The sequence below is a fragment of the Vanessa cardui genome, chromosome 25 (genome assembly GCF_905220365.1).
Source record: "Vanessa cardui chromosome 25, ilVanCard2.1, whole genome shotgun sequence".
NCBI lineage: Eukaryota > Metazoa > Arthropoda > Insecta > Lepidoptera > Nymphalidae > Vanessa > Vanessa cardui.
The window spans coordinates 4,008,985-4,034,686 of NC_061147.1; the positions used below are offsets into that span (position 1 = coordinate 4,008,985).

General features: G+C 34.6%; 2 protein-coding genes across 3 annotated transcripts in view; one reads left to right on the forward strand and one right to left on the reverse strand.

Annotated features, from left to right (window-relative positions):
- Positions 1–1,228: 1,228 nt before the first annotated feature.
- Positions 1,229–2,082, forward strand: LOC124540562 (dual specificity protein phosphatase MPK-4-like). Its single transcript, XM_047118238.1, has one exon. The coding sequence runs from the start codon at positions 1,285–1,287 to the stop codon at positions 1,990–1,992; it is 708 nt and encodes a 235-aa protein (XP_046974194.1). The 5' UTR covers positions 1,229–1,284; the 3' UTR covers positions 1,993–2,082.
- A 12,553-nt stretch (positions 2,083–14,635) lies between these two features.
- The window catches only part of LOC124540459 (transcriptional activator cubitus interruptus), a 99,535-nt gene continuing 88,468 nt past the window's right edge, over positions 14,636–25,702 (reverse strand). The window contains exons 5-21 of one of the 2 annotated variants that reach the window (XM_047118058.1): positions 24,136–24,228; positions 23,840–24,043; positions 23,394–23,568; positions 23,138–23,272; positions 22,481–22,646; positions 22,171–22,365; positions 21,523–21,687; positions 21,108–21,225; positions 20,635–20,810; positions 20,209–20,307; positions 19,465–19,627; positions 19,013–19,133; positions 18,579–18,722; positions 18,251–18,341; positions 17,912–18,082; positions 17,687–17,824; positions 14,636–17,600 (exon numbers count right to left, since the gene is read on the reverse strand). In XM_047118058.1, coding sequence (XP_046974014.1) covers positions 15,471–17,600; positions 17,687–17,824; positions 17,912–18,082; positions 18,251–18,341; positions 18,579–18,722; positions 19,013–19,133; positions 19,465–19,627; positions 20,209–20,307; positions 20,635–20,810; positions 21,108–21,225; positions 21,523–21,687; positions 22,171–22,365; positions 22,481–22,646; positions 23,138–23,272; positions 23,394–23,568; positions 23,840–24,043; positions 24,136–24,228 — 4,484 coding nt within the window. In that variant the 3' untranslated portion in view covers positions 14,636–15,470. Of the gene's footprint in view, positions 17,601–17,686; positions 17,825–17,911; positions 18,083–18,250; positions 18,342–18,578; positions 18,723–19,012; positions 19,134–19,464; positions 19,628–20,208; positions 20,308–20,634; positions 20,811–21,107; positions 21,226–21,522; positions 21,688–22,170; positions 22,366–22,480; positions 22,665–23,137; positions 23,273–23,393; positions 23,569–23,839; positions 24,044–24,135; positions 24,229–25,702 lie in introns of both variants that reach the window. The other variant, XM_047118057.1, reaches the window with a different exon arrangement.

The window sequence follows — 25,702 nt, forward strand, 5'->3', positions numbered from 1 at the left end:
ATGTTCCAAACCTTCTCTTCAAAAGGAGAGGAGGCCTTTAGCCCAGCAGTGGGAATTTACAGGCTGTTGTTGTTGTTGTTCTTAAAAAATAGTAAATTTTTTGTAGTTTCCAAAAACACGCACTCCTAAATTTTGTTAGAAATGTCATGCGCACGCGTAGATGACGTCACTCAATGTCGCCTCAAATGTTCACTTGACCTGAATAATATGTATTTCAGTAAAAATAGCGTGTTTTTGAAAACAGATAATCTATAAAATATCATTATGTATTAAGAATTGCTTAGTTTAATTTTACATGCAAAGTAATATATATTTCATAATTTCATATAATAATACATAATTTATAATTAAAATATAATTTGGGAATACTCCAATGTCGTCTGTAAAGCGCTTATTAATTATTACGCATATAAATAATTATTATTAATGATAGTAGTCATTAATTAGAAGAAAAAAAATAATGTTACGTCATTCAATTGTTTATATATCGTGAACGCTTAAGATATATAATATTCTGTTATTGTCTTTTTGACCAGACTATACAAATACGGGTTTTATGGATATGTATTATATTCAGCTCAGCCAGACCACCTGCCTAATATAAAAATAAATAAATTCTAAGTTACCAATCAACAATTTTGTTCTGAGTTAGGCGAATCTGGTTCCGTAATATAAGCTCTTTTCATAGCAGTAGGATGTTTAGTTGCTGTTATATCTGCGTTGTTTTCTATAGTTTCCAAATTAAATCATAACAAGATTTTCCAGACACTATACCAATAATTAATTTGATTCAATAATAAGACTATTAAATCATTCCTATTAACGTCATTGTACACGTGACTGTAGTTTTAAATTAATATAATTCTGTAAATCATTACGGAAATGAATTCAGATACTTATCACAATTCAATGTTTTTGGCAGACAACAAACAGCAATTACATAAGGAGTCTATTGCTGCAATTTATATAATTTTACATAATATTAATAATTGATGAACCATAAAACCCCTACAAAGTATCCAATCAGTTATTTAAATAGGATTCTGGGTAGTGATCTAAATCCGTTGTATTTACTTAACAAAACCATTCGAAAAGATCGTATAGATGCAATATTATGTCAAATCTCATAAACTGTCAATTCAAAGGAGGATCAAAGAGCATCGGCCTTGTCACGCACGACAGAAAAGAATAAATCAAACATCAAACTACCAGTAAATGTCACGTCAAAATTCGCGGATAGTCAAAATAAAAACGAAAAACTAAATCATGTGAGGGAAAACTGACATGATAAGTGTCAGAGGTTTCCTCGTGGTGATGTTGAGGAGCGCATTTGTCGTTGCTTTCCTCAGCATACCGAATCCGGTGGTCGCTTTCACGGGACTCAAGAACTGGTCCAGGAAAGCGTTGTACAATAAGATCGACCTCTGCACACAGTCCTGTTACAGTCAGATCATCCCTGGACTATATTTGAGCAATGCAAGGGCTGCAGGCGACAGAAATGTGCTCGAACATCTTAAGATCACCCATGTTCTCACAGTTGAGACACGCCGGTTACCAAAATCAACTTTTATTGATACCAACATCAGTACACTCTACATTAGGGCCTACGACACTCCTACCACCAATCTCATGCCCTACTTCCCAATGGCCAACGCTTTCATCGAGGAGGGCTTGCAGAAGGGCAATGTGCTCGTCCATTGCCATTTTGGAGTTTCCAGATCTGCTACCATCGTCATTGCCTTCATCATGGCGAAGTACAAGTTGACGTTTGAGCAGGCTTACGCATTTGTACGGCAGAGGAGGAGGTTCATCAACCCTAACCCCGGTTTTGTGAATCAATTGAAGCAGTATCATAGGATGAATTATGATGTGCGAGGTTACCAAAGGTTCGAAGCGTATATGAACGTAAACGCAAGGAAACACAAATATAAGATCGCATCCTTGGCTGCAGTTGTAGTTGGACTTATAGTACCAATCGCTGTTCTTGTTTGATACAATCGAATATTATAAGGCAACTGACCTATAAAATTGTACACAACATTTTTCTGTGAAATTATAAAAAATCATTTGAATATATCTTATATATACAATTTTTATTTTTCATTGAAAATCATATATGATTATATTTATTGTATAGACTTTTATGTAATTTTAAAAGGAATCAAATGGTATTTATTAACATAATAATTTATAACATTAAATGCTTATATAAAATAAAACTAGTTATTGTACAAATCTTGACCGCGTGGCATAGTGGCAAGAATGCTAGCAGCATTTCCCCGTTGAATCGCAATTCCGATCCTCTGGGCAAATAAAGAACCAGCACTCCTGTCGCCAGTGGAGGCAATGAGGCCAGCTGTTATACTTTCGATGAAGCTTTTTGCAACACTACTCCAAGGGCCAAGCGTTTCGACAGTAAATGGAACAAAAAAGTAATTTGATATAGACTGAATGGTTTCAGCCCATTTCTTGATTTTCTTGATAAATAGCATAATTGAATTAGAATTACGAATAACAATAATAAGACCAATTTAGATAGTAATATAATTTAAAATTATGGTTTTCATTAAAGTTACGCCAAGAACAATATAAGTGAAATCGTTAATACGTATGATGTTGAAAAAGCATCCTTAACCCGAAGTAGTATCATCTGGTATCCATAAATCATACAATGAGAGTTTCGATAATAGCTTTGGCACTCTACCCAGGAGTGATGGCAAATGGAAAATAATTATAGTTTACAAATATATATTTTTTGTAAAACATATATTTTTTCATTATTTCTTATTTAGAAAAAAAAATTAAGTTTCATTTAGTATCAGCTCCGTTGAAACAATTTGATTTATTTTTTGGTTATAATTAGAAGTATTTTGTAATTTTATTTTTATATTAACATATTATAAAGAACGCACGATGAAATGAATGCTACCGGTATTGTCCTGTGTATAAAAATAAACACTAAACTTTGAGTTTTGATAATAAAGTCAAAGAAATATTTAAGTAGACTCTTAAAAAGTAGTTCTCAATCTCCATTTAAACATACACTTGATCTACAGATTTAAAGCTGCCAATTACTAGGAATTTAGATTTTATCGAAAAATAAAAAAAATCCGAAAAGTACCGACAAAAAAAAATTGTTATTCTTGAAACATGGCTATGTAGCCACTTCCTTTTTTTGTTCGACACTAAAGGATCGACGATTTTTTGCAAAGTGGTAGTTCAAAAGTAAATGATACGTAAAAGTGAATTTGTTTATTTGTTATGATTTCATACACTGCTTAAACATTCACCATGGATTTTTGTTTACACACTGTCCGTGTTACAAAAATAACATAGGGTAACTAATATCTGATACCTGCAAACCTCTTTCCCAATCACGAAGTCAGAACTGCAGATAAAAACTTTTGGTATACAAGTACAATAAATTATTTTAAAACCAGATGCACAATTTGGGTCTACACACCGATGATAAAAAGCGGTTTGATTATATAGGTATATAGCTTATGTACGGTTTTTTTTTTCATATAATATTTGTAGCCAGACTGGCAAGGGGGACATCTGATGTCACCATGGCCCATAGACTTTAGTTTCATTAAAATATTAAGGATTTCTGATGTCACCAATGTAATTACATTAACTTACTCAACCTCCCAACCGAAACTCAACTATATACTAAATATTTCTGTTTACATATTACATACCCATACAGTCTTTTACTAAAACCTACCACCGAGTAAAGCTAAATAGAGACAGTTCTCTCGCAATATGCGCTCAGATGGCCCAGTGGTAAGAACACGTGCATCTTAACCGATGACTTCGGGTTCAAACTCAGGCAAGCACCACAATATATATGTATGTGCTTAATTGTGTTTATAATTCATCTCGTGCTCAGCGGTGAAGGAAAACATCGTGAGGAAACCTGCATGTGTCTAATTTCATCAAATTCTGCCACATGTGCATTCCACCAATCCGCATTGGAACAGCGTGGTGAAATATGTTCGAAACCCTCTCCTTAATGGTAGAGAAGGCGTTAACCCAGCCGTGGGAAATTTACATGCTGTTACTTTTACATTTTACTCTCGCAATATATTTATTTGTCGTTGATGTTTGTAAGGAAATTAGATAACTTGAACCAACTATCATCTTGGATACTCCTATTAAAATCAATTCTGTATGTAGTCTACTATATGTCTGCGCAATTATAACGCGTAATTTGTTTTACTAAAGATCTCAAATCGGTCGTGAAATCATAACACCCACTAATACTGCAAATACAATAAATATCAATACAACGTGATGTTTTGAATATTTAAAAAAAAGCATTATGTAACTGGTGCTAATAGTTGAGAAAAAAAAGTAATGTTCTTTTCATGACATTAATAACCTGAGATGAAATGTATATGAAATGTAAATGTGGTCCAATGATTTGTACTAATGTTATCGAACTGAAAATGGAAATCTAGGAGCTTTGGCTTTCCTTGGGAGAGGAGTAGAATTGGTCAATTGTTGGTTGATTGTTTGAAGAAACATCAATATCAACTATATTACCAGGCCTATAGTTGGTTCTAAGCTTAATGCACAAAAGTGACCAACCTCAAACAATCTCATATTATCTATAAATATATAAAACCTCCTTCAATTTTTTTTCGATTTCTTATATTTTATTAAATAGTAAAACAAGCCCATTTTCATAGACAATTTTCCTTTTTCAAATTTAATGAAAATATAAACAAGGAAGCTTAATCGCAGAAATAATTCCAAATCATAAATCATAAATATGTTCCAATGACGGTACTATATCATTAATTTACGAGCGTAATTTATTATTAATCGTGTATATGTTATTTGGGTAATTGTAAAATTATTGCTTTTCAAGTTAATCAAGAGACTAGGTACCTGTTGCGAAGGCATATCTACTACGAAACCATTTTTTTATGGAATAGGTTTGCGGACGAGCATATGGACCACCTGATGGTAAGTGGTCACCGTCACTCATAGACAATGACGCTGTAAAAAATATTAACTATTCCTTACATCGTCAATGCGCCACCAACCTTGGGAACTAAGATGCTATATCCCTTGTGCCTGTAGTTACACTGGCTCACTCACCCTTCAAACCAGAACACAATAATACTGCGTACTGTTTTTTAGCGGTAGAGTATCTGATGAGTGGGTGGTACCTACCCAGGCGGGCTTGCACAAAGCCCTACCACCAAGTGAAGTGATTTCCCTTGGGTACAAAATTCTAGAGCACTTTTAACCCTTACCGACATCGCACGTGTAAAATAGAGATTGACGCAGAGATTTTTTTGTTTCAAATCAAAATTCTAAAGAGGATTCACTCCAAAAGTTCTTGGAGACTAAAAATTAAAACTAAGAATTTGGAAGGAACATTAAAAGAAATAGATCCATACATATATTATGAATTAAATCTTTATCTATATATTAATTAAAATGCATTTTAGGATGTCGGTAACAGTGCATTCAGAATCATCCAGGTACCCTTTATCATAAGTCTTACTTTGACAGAAATACTTTTCCGACGTTGCTCTCGGTAAGTACTTTAACTTGATAACGTGATCAAAAGTCTCATTCTCCTCCTACAATTTAGTTCACCACATGGCACGGCACATCCTCCCTGACAGTGTGTGTGAAACGTGAGGCCCTCAACGGTGTTCCCTGGTGGTGATAGTCAGCAGAGATCATTCCCTACCTAGCATGGCGTTAAAAATACAGATTCTATAGAAAGTTTCAAATCAAGAATAAATTTCCCGCTCTGGAGAAAACCGGAAAAGAGTTGTCGACGCTACGCGCGACTGCCGTAAGCGTCGCTGTCGTACTATTTTAGTACTTCTGGGGGTCTTTTTTTATTTTCTCTCCGCTTAAAAGAAGAACAGTCACAAAGACATGGCGGAATATTAAAAATATTGAATGAAGACACAGATGAATGAGATGAGATGGCCCAGTGGTTAGAACGCGTGCATCTTAACCGATGATTGCGGGTTCAAACCCAGGCAAGCACCGCTGATTCATGTGCTTAATTTGTCTTTATAATTCAGCGGTGAAGGAAAACATCGTGAGGAAACCTGTATGTGACAAATTTCGTAGAAAGTCTGCCACATGTGTATTCCACCAACCCACATTGGAACAGCGTGGTGGAATATGTTCCAAACCTTCTCCTCAAAGGGAGAGGAGGCCTTTAGCCCAGCAGTGGGAATTTACAGGCTGTTGTTTTTGTAGTTGTTGAATGAAGACGCATTGAACTAACTTTGTTATACAGAACTCTCGACCGTTTCTCATGAAGAATCAAATAGAGCCACACTTTTTATTTTAAACAATCACCGAAGAGTCGTGATGGCCGTAATAGAACGGAGAATCTCAATCGAAAGCGCGGGTAAGAAACCGAACAAGCGACTGGTAGAATATATGAAAAAATTTTAATTTTAAGAGACTTTTCTTTTTGGTTATGACCAGCAGTAGAAAATTTAGAGTTAGGATGAAAGTACCAGGTCAATTTTTACTTTCATCCTTTCATCTTAACTACTGAAAGAAAGAAAGAAGAAAGAAGAAAAAAGAACCGCTAACACCTTATTCCGTCCTCTTCAAAAATCGGGCAAAGCCAACTAATAATTTTAGCAAACTACATTCTTAACGTACAACTTTATTGCACACCATATTTTATGTCTCGGTTTTCTTATGAAAGGAATAAACATGTACTCTTTTGTGTAAAGTTATTAAGCTTACAGGACTTAAATTTTACGTCAAACCTAACAAATAGGTTGTCGCTTAAGAAAACTTTTTCACACAATAATCTCTCGTCTGTGCCAAGTACGCTCATCACACAATCTCCGCGTTAAAAGCTTTCACGCGAAAATATATTTTATTGCTTCGATTTAAATGTCGAAATTCCTTGATGGTATATATTCAATGGCAGAGTGTATAGTGCATATATTTGTTCGTCCGCTATTAATTGGGCTGGTATTTTGGTTCGGCTAAATATATAACAGAGGTTACTACTCACAGGTGCTTTAAGTATGATGAAATACAGACGTATGACGTCGTAAACAATACGATATGATATTCAACTTGAGAAAATCAAGTCTAGGTAAAGGTCTTCTCTATCTTATCCGCATTAGATGATGTTTTAATAAATAATACAAGGGAAAAAGACAAACTCATGACTAATACTTATAAAATGTAAGCAAAAAAAAAATATATTTAATAATAAGGGGAAAAATGGCCTAGATATTGGAGCCTGTTAGATTTATGTATAAAAATTCCCTTAGTTTGTGTACTAGTCAGATAGCATCCAGAAATTAAATTACTTGAATTGATAGTTACAAACCATTATAAATATAAAAGAAAGCAATTGTTTTGTACCCTTAATGTTTTGAATGTTGAATCCTATTACTAACATTAACATTTTTAATGGATATATTTGAATTACCGAAAAGTGAATGGTTCATGAGGTAGATTTCGATCCATGCAGTTCCAACCCTTAAATACTTTCTTGTAAAAGGCCACCTGATCCCACATCCTGGTTTTTATTACATCTTTAAATATACTAAGTGCGTTCGTATTTAATTGCAAATGGTTTTTAACTTGCAGAACAAACATTAAACGTTAATAGATATTTTATGACGCTGTCGGATTATTTTTACGACTCTGAAGTTTTTGTGGATTTGTGTATCTGTTTGACAATCAACTATCTAACGATGATCTTCGTATTGCAAATTCTTGTATATATACAACAACAACAACAACAGCCTGTAAATTCCCACTGCTGGGATAAAGGCCTCCTCTCCCTTGAGGAGAAGGTTTGGAACATATTCCACCACGCTGTTCCAATGCGGGTTGGTGGAATACTATAATATTGGTGAAAATGGCAGAATTTCTATGAAATTTGTCACATGCAGGTTTCCTCACGATGTTTTCCTTCACCGCAGAGTACGAGATGAATTATAAAGACAAATTAAGCACATGAATCAGCGGTGCTTGCCTGGGTTTGAACCCGCAATCATCGGTTAAGATGCACGCGTTCTAACCACTGGGCCATCTCGACTGTATATATAGATTAGGTATTATTATTGAAGGCAATAGGGGAAACACTATCACCACCTGGCACAAGGTGCAGGAGAGGCAATAAAACGCTCTCACAGCCTTTTCGATCCACGTCAAATTCTTCTGTCACCTTTAAGTTTTTAAGGAGTAAGACAAAATGACCCAAGTCTAGAATATTTTTAAAATGAATTTCCTTTTCAGTTCTTTATTAAGGTTATATAATTAATACTTCAATGTCATTAAAAATTATTACAAATGCGCATTTTTCTACCTTGTATCATTGTAAATAAATTTATAAGAATCAAATCAAAATATAAGATAATTAGGTTTTACTAAGACTTGAATCACCATTATTTTCAAGACTATGTCTTATATAAAGCTACCATCGCCTTAGAATATGCCTTATTATAGATGATGGATAGATGTAGTGCCTAAGATAAAAACTTCATTTTCTAAAAGCACAATTTTGGCGCTTCAGCTCTTTTCTCTTACCTCTGTCGATATTATGTTCTAGTGAATAGAACCATATCAACTTTGTAGAAAAATTTTCACGCAATTCAATTATTAAGCTAACTTGGTGGTAAGGCCTTGGGCATATGTCTAGATAGGCATCACCCACTCGTCAGATAGTCTACCAGTAAACAATAATAATTAATAACATTGTGTTCCAGTTTTCTTGCCAATCAAAAAAAATGCCATCTTCTTTTGCAGGTCAGCGATTATTAAAGCAACTTTTATCTTATCTTTACTTCGGCTCAGATGCTTTTTGCCATTGATATATATGTATGTACATACATGGATTTTAACATATCTGTAACGGTATCGAACTCTATTAATATAAGAGTTCAATACTGTTCGATTTTACTATAAAAATTACAATGAGAAAAGTCTACATATGATACTAAGTTCATTTTGTATTTGAATGCTTCGAAAATCCATATTTTTATCTCTCAGTTATAATATCATAATGATATAATAACTAAAAGAAATCGTTTTCAATGTAGAATTATTGATGCGTTTTTTGTTTTCGTATTTTTATTCAAAGATCATAAAAATACTTCGCGGATAAAGAGATCTATGAATTTGGCAACAACACCGCATCCGGTCAACAATATTTCTAACATTCATTTTTGTATAATAAAGCAGAAAAAAATCCGTTCGAATAAAATACTCAACGCAGAACACAATATTGATATGTCAGGATATTAGTATCCATGGGATATAGACTATAAGATGTCTAAAAAATAGCATTTTTGTAAAATAAGTGTGAACTCGAAGGAAGGACTCCTTCGAGTTCACACTTATTTTACAATAATTTCATCAAATTTGTTTCATTGATTTAGTCGTGAAAGAACGACAGACAGACAGAGTTACTTTCACATTTATAATATTAGTATAGATTTAAAGGATAGACATTTCAGAATAGCGTCTCAATGTGACACATGACAACATGACCCAACTACACAGACCATATTAGCGTCTGAGACACAGGCTCGGCCTAGTTCAGGCGCTTGTAGTCATAGAATAATTGTGCGTTCAATTTGTAATTCTGTTCACAAGGTGTGATACATGCATTTTATGTCAAATTTATATTGTATATGTGTATCAAAATAATGTATTATGAATTATGAACGATAGAATACATACTTTTTACTGACAAAAAAGAAAAAAGCCTATATCGATCTACCTGTTATTATATATAGATATTTTTTCTTTTATCAAAATCGTATAGTCTATGAAAATATTAAAATTGTTAATCCTTAATGTGAGCATGTAATTGTAAATGTCATCGATTACAAATAAATAAATAAATATTATAGGCAGAGTTGTATACGTGAACACAGGTCCACTCAGGTCAAGTCACAGGTCTTTCTTTTAACCCTTTTTTTGTATCAATTCATTTTTTTTTGTTAATTTTTTTTATGTTTTTTCGTGTAAACGTAATTTAAGTTGTTTTTTTTCTTTGGTTAACTTTTTTTATTTTCTTTCTAATTTTGAAGTAACTTATATATATTTTCATAATTTTTGTACGGTCCCAAATAAAAGTGTTCTTTCTTTCTTTCACTCTCTAATTAAATTTGAGACGACTTATACATTATATATTCATTTATATTTATATGTGTAATTGTTCATTTATTTTATTAGTATATATATTTATGTATATATGTATGTATGTTTATTTATATATGTATTATTGTATATATAAGGCACCACCTACCTTTTCGCTGCACAATTTCCCCAAACAAAGGTTGTCTGGCAGAAATCGCTACTTAGCGATAAGACCGCCTTTTTGTACATTTTAATTTTTTTTTTTTGTTCCATGTAAAGTTTATTGTTTGTGGTGTACAATAAAGTATATTCTATCTATCTATCTATCTATCTCTCACAATCCTTCACTTATCCTCATAATGGAACGGGACGGACAATCTGATACAACTGGAAGTTACAAGCTTGGCAACAATGGCTTTCACATGCTTTTGTAGACATTATAGAGCGTTTGTTGCTGATAATTTTTCGACACTCAAGCCCGGAATCTGGAGTCTGTCACATACCTAATTAAAAGACCAATGAGGCAGTTACCACCAGTATCGACGTAAGTGAACTTTGAATAGGAGTGAGATAAAGAGAAGCTCTTGCATATGGTACCATGATTTTGACTTCTTCACCACATTGTCATGTTGGTTTTTATGTAATTCAAAGAAAATGATTTTAAAAATCAATTAAAGTAATCAATAAATACAGCTTCAAAATATCTATCTACGTTCGAGTTAAAGGGCGTTCGTTGGTTATCATGTGTCAGGCAAAAAAGTAGCCTGTATGTCCTTTCTTGGAGTTCAAGATTGCTTCAAATCAAATTTCATCAAATTCGAAGTGGAGTCGAGATGGCCCAGTGGTTAGAACGCGTGCATCTTAACCGATGATTGCGGGTTCAAACCCAGGCAAACACATCTGATTCATGTGCTTGTGACAAATTTCATAGAAATTCTGTCTCATGTGTATTCCACCAACCCGCATTGGAACAGCGTGGTGGAATATGTTCCAAACCTTCTCCTCAAAGGGAGAGGAGGCCTTTAGCCCAGCAGTGGGAATTTACAGGCTGTTGTTGTTGTTGTTTTGTTGTCGAAGTGAAAGAACTACAGACAGACAGATAGATAGACGAAGTTTCTTTCACATTTATAATATTAATATAGATCTGGATACCTTTCAGTTCTAATTATACATATTAGTAATTCTAAATAAATAGAGTAGCATTTAAAAATATTGTCTAATTGATAGAAGTCGTGACGTCACCATTGAGGAACGCTGAACAAAATCTGGCATAGTATTCTGTTTTCGTTCATCAGATGTCTTAGGTATTAGTAATTTTACCATTATTTTCTTTCTACAATGAACAATTAATAATTCTATTTTCGTTTTTTTTATGCAGAATTTGTATTTATGATCACGTGATCAGAGATGAAATACATTATTGTGGGTAGCTTGTGTTTATCGAGTGAAATCTTCGAACTGTGCGCTAACCCGATCCTCATATTTTTTAATGTCAAGTAAAGTTAAATTTCCCACAGCTGAGATAAGACCTCATCTTCCACTAAGGAGAGGGTTTTAGAACATATTCCACCACGCTGTTCCAATACGGGTTGGTGGAATGCACATGTGGCAGAATTTCGATGAAATTAGACACATGCAGGTTTCCTCATGATGTTTTCCTTCACCGCCGAGCACGAGATGAATTGATGAAACACAAATTAAACACATATATATAGTGATGCTTGCCTGGTTTTGAACCCAGGGATAACCACTGGCCATCTCAGCTCATCCTTTGATACTTATTATTCGATTAATATACAGTTTCTACTACATTCGTTCATGTTTGATATAAACTCTATTTTGTAAGTGATAAAAATCTTGAAGTTGGTATGACTTGGTAGTATAGCTTTAAGGACATCCGTCGGTACCACCACATTTTCTACCGCGAGACAATAATACTTTATAAATATAAAGGAATTATATCTATGGGCACTGGTGAAAACTTGCTTGAGTTAGCCCATTTAGCAGTCCGCTCAAATATTACAATTAAAAAATAAGTATTAATCTAGGAAGTGAAGAAAAAGGATGATGGTTTTCCTCGGTAGAATGTTTTTTTCGCTGTAAAGCGCTTTACGCGTTCCCCCACTTTCGCCGAAGGCACCGGAATACCCACTAAAAAACCAGCGGTATCCACTCCATCTCTACGGGGGGCATCACGAGATCGCTTGCGCATTCTACGGTGACAGAATAACAGTATATTCCGAACTTTACTTTAGAAATTACGTTTAATATACGAAATGATCCAAAATTTAAAAGGGCTGACTATTCTAAAGCATATTTTCATTTAATATGTTCGTAATGTCTGGAAGAGATTTGTCAAAGAACCATAAAACTATTTTATTCAACACCACCGTTTAAAAGTCCTCAGGATGTACTATATTGCAACTTTATAATATCTAAGTAAATTATAAATATTAATAAAGCTGTTGGTCTTGCGCGTGATCTATCAGTTTAAATGTGTTGTATTATCGTTCGAGTTTGAGAGAGGAAACAAACAGTACATATGTGTGTGTGTGCAAACACTTATGCACTTTAATATATGCTGCACAGTTACATATGACATAGATATCATAAGGCTTAATTCATTTACATGCATTAGCTAAATATCGGTGTGAAAATTTTCGCTAATACTTACGCGAAATCAGATTTTCCTAACGTTTTATTGATAGCGTCTGCTGGCAACATATTCCAAAATAATTATCTATTTTTGTGTTGCCGACGTAACTGGATGGAATGTACACGACAACAACCGTTATTTTCGTTATATCATCGTCTTTTGAGATGAAAAATTTAAATTGAAAACGATTACTTGATTAAACATTTTGATACTGGCAAAATTTATTTAGTTTTGTGTATCGATTAATCGTTGTTGTATCGAAATTGGATTCTTGAAAAAAATCTTGATCATTTTTCTTGATCTTGCTCGGACATATATTGCGCAATATTTGTTAATCGTATAAAATAAAATTATATTTGTTATTGCCTTAAATTTTAGTTACAATATTTAAGCTTTCCTTTTTGAAATATATGACTTTCAGAAAAATAATGAAATAAACTTTTCGAACAAAAAAGTGAACTACTTAATTGACAAATTATCAAAAATATTTTATTTCTTAACGTAAGTATTTAACTATGTTGTATGATATTGTTTAGTAGTATTTAATGTTACATAAGTTGTGAATGCACGTAAACCAAATATTATATATTATAAGTAGCCTGCGAAAATATAAGAATAATCAAATTTAGTAACTGCGCCATCTGTCGGTTGTAAAACTTTTGATGTTTTTGGCAATTGATCAAGATTTATTGTAAGTCATTTTGGTCAATAAATATAGTCCGTTAATAACTTAACTACCGTAACACCTATCGACTTTCTTTCAACCATCGTCTCGAGGTCAAATATGTATTACGAGAATATAAACTCGATCAAGTTGTTCAGAGGTTACCTAATCTCCAGCAGATCAACGATTACATTATTTATATTTATATAGGTGATTAAATCTATTTATATAATGATATAATAATGTCTGGTAATATATTGTACTTGCTTCTATTTTTACTATAATTGTTTGCGAAAATTGTCACACCGATATAAGTATTATTAAAAATTATAAATGATATAATAATGTCTGGTAATATAAACAGATACGAGTCCTTTGAACAAATATTCAATTGAAATAAAAAGAAATGGAATAGACGACTGCTGAACTTGATGGAGTATCCCATCAAAAACACTGCAACGTTGGTAGTTTTCTTATAAACTGACGCTTAAACGCCGATGTCCACTGTGTACCATAAAAAATTAGAAACTTCCCTCGAAACTTTATCGTAAAATTTTATTTAATTAAGGAGGATTTTTGGAAAATCTTTTAGTGCTACGTTCTATAAAGAATTCCTGTATTGAATTTCACTTCAATAGACCCAACGGTTTTGTATGTGTCCTGTATCAACAGTAGTTGTTTCACTGATTTGAAATAGTATGCTTGACTGTTTTCAAACTTTAAAAAATTGTATTAAGTACACTATTTGTTATAAAAGTGTCCATTCTATACTAAAATATGAGCGAAGTAACATTTTTAAAATTTATGAAAACGAGGTCGATCATGGTAATGAGAAGGTCAATTGGCAGAGAATAAATATAAATCAAGATTCTTTAAGTAATCATAATTTCTTAATTTAGGAAAGTTATGTTGAGATAAAAGGCGATTTCAAAATGTTTAAGAGTTATTTTTAGATCCGGACATAGGGGGGGGGACACATAAATATATACATAGGTTAGATCTTTCGGGCGTATGCTTTTTTGATTTTCGTAAATAAGATCTTATTTAACCCTGTAAATTTAACAATATTTCAGAAACAAATCAGCAGAAAACGAACATTCGTTTTTGATATATATTAATTGTATTTATTTCGTATTGTATATTGTGGGTTGGTTGTGAAAACAAAAATAATATTTATATTATAAGAAATTTATTCAATAGCTTCATTAAAATTAATATTGAAAAATGTTTACAGAGGTTTTTTTACAAACAATAATTTATTACAAAATACAGTACTTTCCATTCTATAACACTTTATTTGTGCGTTGTTCATTATTTATTTTAAATAATAATAACAATACCTTAATCTAGTAATCTCATATAAATCATTAATCTAGGAGATTCGTCGTCTTCGAAACACTGCTTAACATATTGCAATAATATAGATGAAAATAGTTCTACAATGTAATCCTTAAAGAGAAACTTACGTAAATTTTAACATTTGTAAAAATTCTAAAAAAAACAAATCTACTTTGTACAGTTAAGTTTATTTAATAATCTCAGTGGGAACTTATATTTACCTAAGTCTACTTATAATATAATAATATAACTCCCGAAAAAGGCACCAATGAAAATACATAAATCTTATTTTAAAATATAGAGGCACTTTTTGAAAATTCATCGTTAAATGTACATTTATTTAGGCACTTTAAAAATACTTAATCTTTATTAAGTTGCTATTGTACTTACGAAAGTTGGAAGACAATTTATTTGTAACAATTTTACATTATTTACAACAATTTCTTGTGCGTGTCTTTTTAAAGCTAGCACAGCGTTTCTTAATTCTAAGATAACTGAATTTGAATTATTAAATGATACAAAAAATCCGTGATCTGTAATCTAAACTAATCCGAAATGGGTTGGACTTAAATTAAATGACGCTATTCTAGCGAACGTTACAAAAGAGTTACAATTTAGAATTTAAAATTAATCAGTCTCTAGAGAATTAAAGAAAAAATCTGTTAACATAAAATTCAGGACCCGTTGTCGTTCAAGGCTATTCTATTGTATCATTTGCAAATATTGATTTTCTTCATAAAACGAAGATAATGAAGTTTGGAGATCATTCACAACCATGTTGTCGCCGCCTTGCAAGGGATGTGTGCTGCTTGAGACCATTTCAGAACTCTTCCAATTTTCACAATTCTCCACGTACTCCAATGTTCTCTGATAAGTTTCTTGACGCATCGTGTTCTGATTCTTCTTCCTTCCATTTGTAGCCTCTATTTGAGATTGCGATATGTCCCACACTTGAACATCGGCCTGATTGTTTTGACTCCTCAGACTGTTCATACTGCAATCAGTCTGCTGTTCCCCATTTTTGACTATCTGATTGCAGTTCATCGGTATTCTCGTACCGTTAATTGGTTTCTGACTGCCAGTGGACATATTAACTGAGTTTGGTATTGACTTTTGCATGTTGTGTTTATTGAACTGGTTACCCGGATAGTCCCATTGGTTGTAGGATCTCTGATGGCTGTAATATTGGTTGTTGTTCATCATTGCTTGGTTATATTGGTGGTTGTTCTTTGGGGGCGGCGGGCCCATTACGTTGGCTGCATTGGTCACGGAGTTATATGGGGGAGGTTGAGGATATTGCATGTTTTGATTGTATTGGGCGTTTTGTACTGGTTGACAGTGAGACTGTTGTTCACAATAACTGTTTAACGCGCCGCGACTCATGTTGCCGCTGTTGTCAACGCTCATCATAGACGATCGTGACATTTGCAACGCGTGCATCTGGTTGCTTTGGTTTGAATAGTTCATCGGCTGCGCATAGTTTAACATCTGGTTATTATACACTAAATTCTGGTTCGCCATAACAGGCACTTGCGTTTGATTTTGATTGTAATGCTGCATTATTTGGTACTGCTGCATATTCTGATTCCTCATATTAACGTTCACCTGATTTTGGACAGGATATGGTGGTGCTTGATTGTAGTTTTGGTTTTGGTATTGATTAGGAACATTATTGTAGTTTTTATTAGGGACTTTGTTATTACAATTCTGACGATTGTTATATGGCGGTGCTGTCATCAGCTGAGTTGAATTCATATTCATCATCATATTTTGGTTTTGGTTTTGAACTGGTTGAACATTCATTGTCATGTTGGAAATATTTTGTACCATTGGACTTGTAATGGGACTTTGTAAGCCCGGATGCATAGGACTCGGCATGCCATGGCTCATTGGACTAGCGATATTTTGAGCCATTGGACTCGCCATGTTCATCATGGGACTAGCAATATTTTGAGAGTTAGGACTTCCGATATTGTTATGTCTAGGACTCATCATCATTTGGTTAGGCATCTGAGGACTCAGAAGACTTTGCATGCTTTGAGGGCTCATAGCGTTATGTTGTGGAGACATCACACTCATGACACTTTGTGGACTCATAACGTTATATACACTAGGAGGACTCATAACGCCATGAGGCATATGCTGCGGACTTCTAACACTTTGAGGACTCATTGAACTATGTGGTAGACTCTGAGGACTAAGCATACTATGAGCTAAATTAGGACTCATGACAGTTTGTGGGGTCATAACAATAGTCTTAGGACTTATGGCGGGTTTTTGAGTAAGTGAATTGTTCATTCTCATCCTATTAGATTGTTCAGTTTGGTTTGCAGTCATCGTTTGTAGAGACTGCAAAGGATTATTTGTAGCAGCATTCGATTTCGGAGGTTTTGAATAATCTTGTTCACACTTTTCTGTCACCACTTCGGGTATAACTTGTTCTTGGAGAGGGGGGTTTTTGTCATCTGGAGATTTAGCAACTAAAAGAGAGCCACTGTTGCCAGACATACTAACGTCTAACGACCTTAAATCGACTTGGATATCACTTATATTGAGATCACTTCCTATGGCACCTAGATTTTTAAGAAGAGAATCGTCACTCGTTGCGACATCACTGATTTTGTCACTGGAATTGTTCGTGTTTTGCATTTCACTATTTATAGTGTCTTTGGTAGTTGTGTCTTTTTCTTCGCTTGTTCCTGCAGGTTCTGGGTTGGTGGAGTCCGTTTTTGCTGGTGCTCCCGACTCGGTTCCCAATATTGATTGGTTAAGATATTGCATCATTTCGTCTGGTATCACCAGCTTATTCTCCACCATTTCTCCCTCAGCCACCTTTAGAAAATAATTGATTATAACGATTTAAATAATAATAAAATTATATTAGATCATTGATGTTTCTATTTGTTTAAGATTTTTACCTGTTCAAGGTTAACTTCTTGATTTGGGTGATGAACTTGAGCTGTGGTGATGACCACTGTAGTGGTGGAGTTCGAACGAGACTCCTTGTAGTTTACTTCATGATCATCCTCCGTTTTGAATGGAAATGGTGCATCACCCTGTAGATAAAACAAAATAAGTTTTAACTCAAATAATACTTATAACTATTTTACAGATATTTTCACTCTTTAAAATTATTAACTCACCACATCATCATTATTACACGGGTAAGGTTGGTATCCCTGGGCTTGGTCACTGAGGTTAGACTGTTCTGAGAGCCTCCTGGCCTCCTCCTTTACTTGTACATTTGGATCTAGTTCCAAAGCTAGTTCTTCTGCTCTGACTTCTGAACATGTAACCCCTCGTAGTAAGACGGCCTATGGATAACAATATCAATATTAAAATTGTTCAAAGATGAGTTTATGTAAAAAACAATTTTCATTTATTACAATTTGAAAGAATATGAGTATAAAGGAAACATATGAGTACAATGCAGTTTTATTTTAACTAACATGATACATCTCTGTGCTGATTGAGGTGTTTACCTGATTGCCTTGCGATGTTCTCACAGCTTGAACAGCTGCCAACGCTGATGAAGGTGGTGGCGCGTAACCCACACATGATACTTGACTAGACCTAAAACATATTGACATTTATAATTCCAGTAAAATAACATTATATGTTACTTAAGCTATGATCCTACTGAGGAGACTAACAATATCAATGTGCTATATAAACCAAATTATTTTTACCAAAATTTACCAAATTAAATTAGTTTCTATGGTTGCCATTGATAGTTTAGCGACTTGTTAACATTATCTAAGGTGATATTTGACTTCCATTTGTCATCAGGTAGTTAATGTTAGTTCTCACCTTCGACTGCTATCTGGAGAAAGCTGGTCATACACGGTGGAATGGTGTGATAACAAGCGCTGCGGGCCGGCGATGCCAGTCGTCGTGGCGACCGCACCCGACACTACTGAGGCCTGACTGCTCTTGCGGGAGATGTCGGAGGATCTGGAAACAGGACAACAATATTTTTACACATTCGTTTATAACATTTAATATTCATATTCTATTGATATTACAATGTTGAAGATTTATTTATTTATTTGAACACATGAATCTTAGGACCTACTATTCCGTTTTCTAAAAATTACATTAATTTCAAAGTGTATTGTATTATTATAAGTTCGAATATTGGCACGTTATGATACTCAGGTCAACAGGTGATTAAAAGTGGTGGTGGTGGTGAAATGGTGTCATTGGCAGTAAATTAAGAGAAAATATATATATATGATAATCACCTAGCACTATACAAACTGCTGCCCGAAGAAATTCCAGAATCTCGCCTCGTGTTCGGATGACCATTCTTAAGTTCGACTGTCACGTTTGTACCGCCAAGTTCTGTTCTACCTGGCATAATACCTGAAAACAATATTGAAATAAAGTCTGATGTCTGAAGTCTGACGCCAGAAGTGACCATTAACGTAAGACAACGTGCATACACGTGACTGTAACGAAAACAATATTTGCAATTAAACAAATTAAATAGTTCAAGGAATGCCGCGTGTTTCCGTCTGAGTCGAACGAATCCAAAATGTCGTTCCGTGAGTATCGCTATTTGTTTTTAAGTCCATTCTTCAATTGAGCATGTAATCATCAACCATTATTAACCGTGGTTAACCGTCGTCGTTAGAATCAAGAAAGATGATTAATGCATGAGTTTATCTTACTTTAATTGAAACAAACTCCTCACCTCCACCAATGTCAGCGCCATGGATGGGCGGCATCAGTCTGCCGACGCCCATCTTGTTTCCGAAGCGCGGCGCGTGGTGGTGCGCGCGCGGCTCACCGATGGCGACCATCGCGCGCAGCATCAGCGGCAACTGACCCACTTCACCGACCACTTCCTGCTCGACCTACGTAATGAATGAATGTGATGTTACACTCAATAAACACCAATGAATTCCGTTAGGTCGAAAATGCTATTACTGTGTTCCGATATAAAATAAATTAATAAAATATAAATAAATAAATATGAGACAACATCACATACATTACTCTGATCCCAATGTAAGTAGCTGAAGCACTTGTGTTATGGAAATCAGAAGTAACGACGGTACAAACACCCAGACCCAAGACAACATAGAAAACTAATGGTAATCTACATCGACTCAGCCAGGAATCGAACCCGGGATCTCAGAGTGGCGTGCCCATGAAAACCGGTGTACACACCACTCGACCATGGAGGTCGTCAAATATAATTTGGCAAACTAATCATGAGTCAGACAGATAACACTTTTCCTATTGATAGTTTTGTCAATTGCTTTTATTACCCTTTTACGCCTAATATCTGCATAAAAGGTACAAAATCTGGAAAACTTAATGTTTTAAAAAGTTATGTATCTGTCTGTCACAAATGAAATATATTTTAACGCTGGAGAATGGTGGCATATTAAAAAGGAATTCGTAAACAATTTAGCTTAAAAGCAATAATTACTTCGCCATCAAGTCTGAAGTAAGGTGCACCGTTCTCGTCACTAAAACCACCAAGACCCGAACCACCAAAGTCGAGATCTCCTCCGCATTGTGCTGATAGCTGCAATAAAAAAAAAATAATGAGTCATCATCAACATTATATGGTAACAAAACGGTTGATAATTCATCTATATACTGAAGTTAAACTAGTTATAACGGATTTGAATCGCGTATATTAATAATTTTTGGCATCCCGACGTTTCGAGCACTTTACAGCGTTTTTGAATCGTGGTCACGGGTAGACTAAAGTATACCCGTGACCACGATTCAAATCCTTTATAACTAGTTTTACTTCAATGTGTAATCGCGAAAATTTAAGACAACATTAATCTATATACGTTTTTGGGACAAACTTTACAGGATATTGAAGAAATAATTGCAATTTTACCTGATGTGCCGGTGTGTGAAGTCCATGGGGTAAAGGAGACGCTGGACTCTCGCTCTTGACGGAGGCGGAAGACGTGTGTCCTCTGACCCCGATGGGCACGCCACCTTCCTCTGATCTTGGAGACGAGCCCGCACCGCCACCACCGGACTCTGCTGAATCATCACCGCGACTGCAACCTGGAAATTCACGTTATTTAATGATAAAGTTTTAAGGTACTAATTGTTTTCCGCGACTGTGTTCTTATTTTAGGGTTTGGTCTTCAGGTGTTAGTCTTAAAAAGTAGTTTTTTCGTCCTTAGGGGTCGAGCTTACTTTATACTAAATGTTAACAAATACGGTTCCATTGTTTGTCCGTGAAATACCAACAACCAGTGAATAGTTTGCTTATATAGAGATAACATTTATAATACAATAAATATGTATAATTAGGGACAAAAATGCCTCTTTTCAAATAAGAAATAGAATAACATTTACCTTTATGCTTCTTACTGGCATAGAACTCCGCTCCGTGAACAGTCTTCACATGCTTTCGAAGCGATGACGGGTCGGTATATCTTTTGGTACATCCGGGTGCTTTGCAAACGTACGGTTTCTGAAAAGGTATAACCAATGTTTAATATTAATCCAAGAATTATAATATATTTATAGAATAAGCATTTTTAATGACAAGCTTACACAAAACTAAGGGGAATTATGAAACAAATAAGAAACTGTTTTATCTCTTCGATTTTTTGGCACTAATAAATTACTCCAAGTACTTCAAATGCATACGGCAGAAGTTATAACGATTAGACGAATGGGGATTGGGGGTGATATGTTTTTAACACATATTGTTCCAATTTTTTCTTTAAGTAAAAAGTAATTATAATAACTTTAGATAAAGTATTACCTCGTTGCTATGCGTCCTGTTCTGATGCTTAGCTCGGTCGCTGGCGTTGGAAAATGCTTTCGCGCAACCGGGATATTCGCAAGTGTAAGGCTTCTCCCCGGTGTGACTTCGTAAATGTGTTTTCAGATTTTCCAACCGCGAGTACGCTTTACAGCAACCTTCGAACTGGAAGAACAAAACAGAAAATGTTGGTTTAGTTTACTTTGTCTATTTATGAAATGAAAATTATATGTAAAATGTAACAGCTTGTAAGCCCATTCCTAGGCTGGGGCCTCCTCTTCTGAAAGGTAAATTTGGAACATTTTAAAATTATTACCTACAATACCCTCGTTAAGCAAATGGCTCAGTGGTCAGAACGCGTGCATATTAACCGATGATTGCGGGTTTAAACACAGGCAAGAACCACTGAATATTCGTGTACTTAATTTTGCTTTATTATTCATCTCGTACTTAGCGGTGAAGAAAAACACAGTGAGAAAACCTGCATGGGTCTAACTTCAAAAAAATTCTGCCACATGTGTATTCCACCAATGAGTGAAATATGGTTTCAAAACCGCCGCTTGACGGAGAGGAGGCCTCCACCCAGAAGTGGAAAATTTACAGGTTGTTATTACATTATTGTAATTATAATAAACTCGTAATACTCACGGTACATTTATGAGGTTTTTCGCCAGTATGTCTCCGCATATGAACAACCAGCATATATTGAGCCTTGAATGGTTTCTCGTCCCTGGAACATCCGACCCAACGGCACACGAACGCCTTTTTACTGGCGTGGATGTGATCCGTATTTATGTGCTTGACCAGATCGTCTTGGGTTGGGAATTCTAATTTACAATCGACCTGAAAAATTAGATATATTTAAATTAAAATTATTGTTGATATTTTTAAGGCATACTTATTTAATGGCAAGATTTAAATGATGGATTTGTTTGATATGTTTGTGAAAAAAGCTTACCCAATGACAATTCGTTTCGATGAAGTCTCCAGGTTCGTCTTTCGAATCCAATCCATCGTGCACAGTACTCTCTGCTGCTGCTGATAAGGGTTTGTTGCTGTGCATGCTATCCCTATGTGACGTTAGGCCTGGAGGTGACTTGCGTTGGATCATAGCTGTCGATGCACTGTGTAGAAAATAATAACTACATAGAATTATTTATTTATTACTTATTTGAAAATCTTCAACGTTTAAGGAAATTTTAAATTTGGAACAAAAGCTAAACTGTCAGAAGGCATCTATTATACTACTATGAATATTTAAGTAAGACAGACAATCATCAACAACTAAATCACAAACGTAAAAATAGTATAAACATTGTAAGAAGGAATTATTTTTTCATGAAATAATAGCAGTGTAGTAATTTAAACAATAAGTCATTTAAAATTTGCACTATGGAAACAAAACATTTTCTAAACCATCCTCACAGACGATGTTTTAAACATGACAGCCTTTCTAGTAGGTTTAACAATTACCATTATTTCCTAATAATACAAAATTTTCTGAAACTAATAAAAAGACCATCATTTGACTAAAACTTATATTACTCTAAATACCGATTGAGCCTACACTCTTAGAGATTTGATAATTATAATTCAAACTGTCAATATGCCTTACCTATCAGCTTCCATCACGCTGGTGATCTCAGGTTGTTGCTGCGGTTGTTGCATGTGCTGGGGTGGTGTTCCCAATCCAGGTCTTACATCAACTGGGCCACCTATCAACAACTGCGTCGGCGAGGATATGTGAGATCTGTGAGATAAAATAATTCAATTTTTATTTAAATCAAGTTAAAGACTTAAGACTTTTTGGAAAATTCAAATATCTTTGGATATACCAAAAATATTTAAGTATTTAATTATATAATGCTTACCTATGAATCCCAGCAACGAGATGCGCATGAGCAGCGTGGTGTGCAGCAGCCGCCGCCGCTTGTTGGTGAGCAGGATCGAGCAAGACACCACCAGGTAGCACACCACTTCCGCCACGAGCCAAGAGTTGTTGCGCAAGTGATGCATGAGAAAGGGAGAGCGCGGGAGATATAGCACCTATGGGTATAAATATAATCTGTTTTAGCTTGGAAGCAAATAAGTAAAATGTACAGAATTTGTGAATGAGTGAATAACTTTTATTATAAACTTTGCAAGCAAATGCATGAACATGAAATTGGCATAATATAGAGTATTGAATTAAAAAACTACATACATACGTTTCGTCATAATCCTTGACATGCATGGAATAAAAGCTTGATTTTAATCTAAATTGGTCGATATCATCTACTTAATTAATGAAAAAAATCCATATTTTATTAAGACTTACCAGCACTGAGATGTCCATAGCTGCCAGTCGATGCTGCTGATGGTGCTCTGACCGCTAAGCTTGCTGGTGATGCTCTGATCACAGCTGCCAGGTCTAAAGACTCAGCCGAGTATGGACTCCAGGATACAGCTCTTTTTCTGTTAGCAGAAGCACCTATAGCTCCTCCTGATAACCTAAGCCGATTTGGAGATGCTATCCTAGATCCTGAAAACATATCGAATAAATTCAATGTAAAATCCAAGATCATATTTGGGGATAATATTTTAATCCCTTTATTTACATTTAGTGTATATTACCTTCTAAGCTAAGCTGAAAATCTTGACTCGCTAGCGTACTTCCTGCGTGCAGTTCTGGGTGCAAGCTGCGAGCTGCGCTTAAATATTCTAAGCCTGTAACAAATAAAATAAATTTATGTAATTTTCGTATTAGGTTAACACAATGACACAACTAGAAAATGGATCAGAAACCTCTTTCATCCTTATTTAATCTAGAATCAATTACTAACATGTAAAACCTAAAACATCTAAAGTTGAATCTATGGAACAGATAATTAACAAAAATGAGATGTAAGTACTTGAATATTATTAATTAAAAAAATTGCCTTCCAAATTTGAAAATACCGACTAACAGAATCGTCTCAATGTGATCAGAAATAGCCTAAAAAAATCTATAACGATGCTAACACTTTCTATACAACTATAAGATATTTCTTTACAACGATTTCTTGATAATATATCTACCACAAAGACACAGACAGTATTTAAAATCCGTGAATAGATTAAACAGATAATAAAAAAAACCACCGCAAAAAACTATAACTGGTTAAAACCTCGATTGTTAAAATAGATATGTCATAGACAGTTCCTGCCGAAACCAAAGTCACGAACCGTTAATAATTTATAACCGTTTATCACTCAAATAAAGCTGTAACTCAATACACTATATTAATAAACCATAGATACAAATTCGCCGAATGCATGACAAAGTCTACTTCATTTAAATTCAGACACAAATCAAGTTACTTTAGTCATTCTAGACTCTAATATCAACAGATTGAGATGTCAACAGTGGTCGACTTTGAATATAAACTGTCCACTTAACGCTGTATGTGATTAATAAGTTACGGCTAGACGTTTACGAGCTATTTCACAAGATATCATTATATGTTTGCTAAATTAAGAGGATACCAAATGCGTCGGCTAATTTCTGACCCTTAGTTTGTTGTCCTCGACATTCTATTATGGATTTTATGATTCCTTATAAAACGGCTCGAATATTTTCTGCGATAGTGTGTATCGTTGATAAAATTTAAAGTTAATTTAATTACACTTTAGTTTTATAAAATTCTACGGAATTATTTTTATATCTGTTCATCGTCTACCTGGGATTAAAAGGTTATTAAATATTAAATCAAATATTTAACAGGTATTAAATTTTAACAACTTATTTGACGTATTTTTTGCTCGCAAGGTAAATACATTCACGTTGCAAAAAGTTATCGAGCAAAAAATTTTAGGAACAACCTCACATATTTTATGCAGCATAATTATAGCGCTAAGCAAAAACAATCTATTACTTCACCGTGATTATTTAGTTATTAATCAAACCTAATCAACTTAAAGCCTCGTCACGAACGTTATTGCTCGAGAATCCCCATTATAATTACATGCCTTATACCTTCAAAAACAAACACGTTTTTAAAGCGCAAAACGAACAAGACATCTTGATTTGTTGATCACGCTCTTTCGAGCCGAGGCGGGCGATTTGGACTGAAATAATAGGTTGATGCAAAAGGCGCGAGGGACCACCAATTTGACGGACACCCACACCAACAAGAAAACGACCGCGATTCCGAAAACCTCC

Bases quoted from the DNA above. Each gene is read 5' to 3' on its own strand.
- LOC124540562 (XM_047118238.1), top strand. From the start codon at position 1,285: ATGATAAGTGTCAGAGGTTTCCTCGTGGTGATGTTGAGGAGCGCATTT.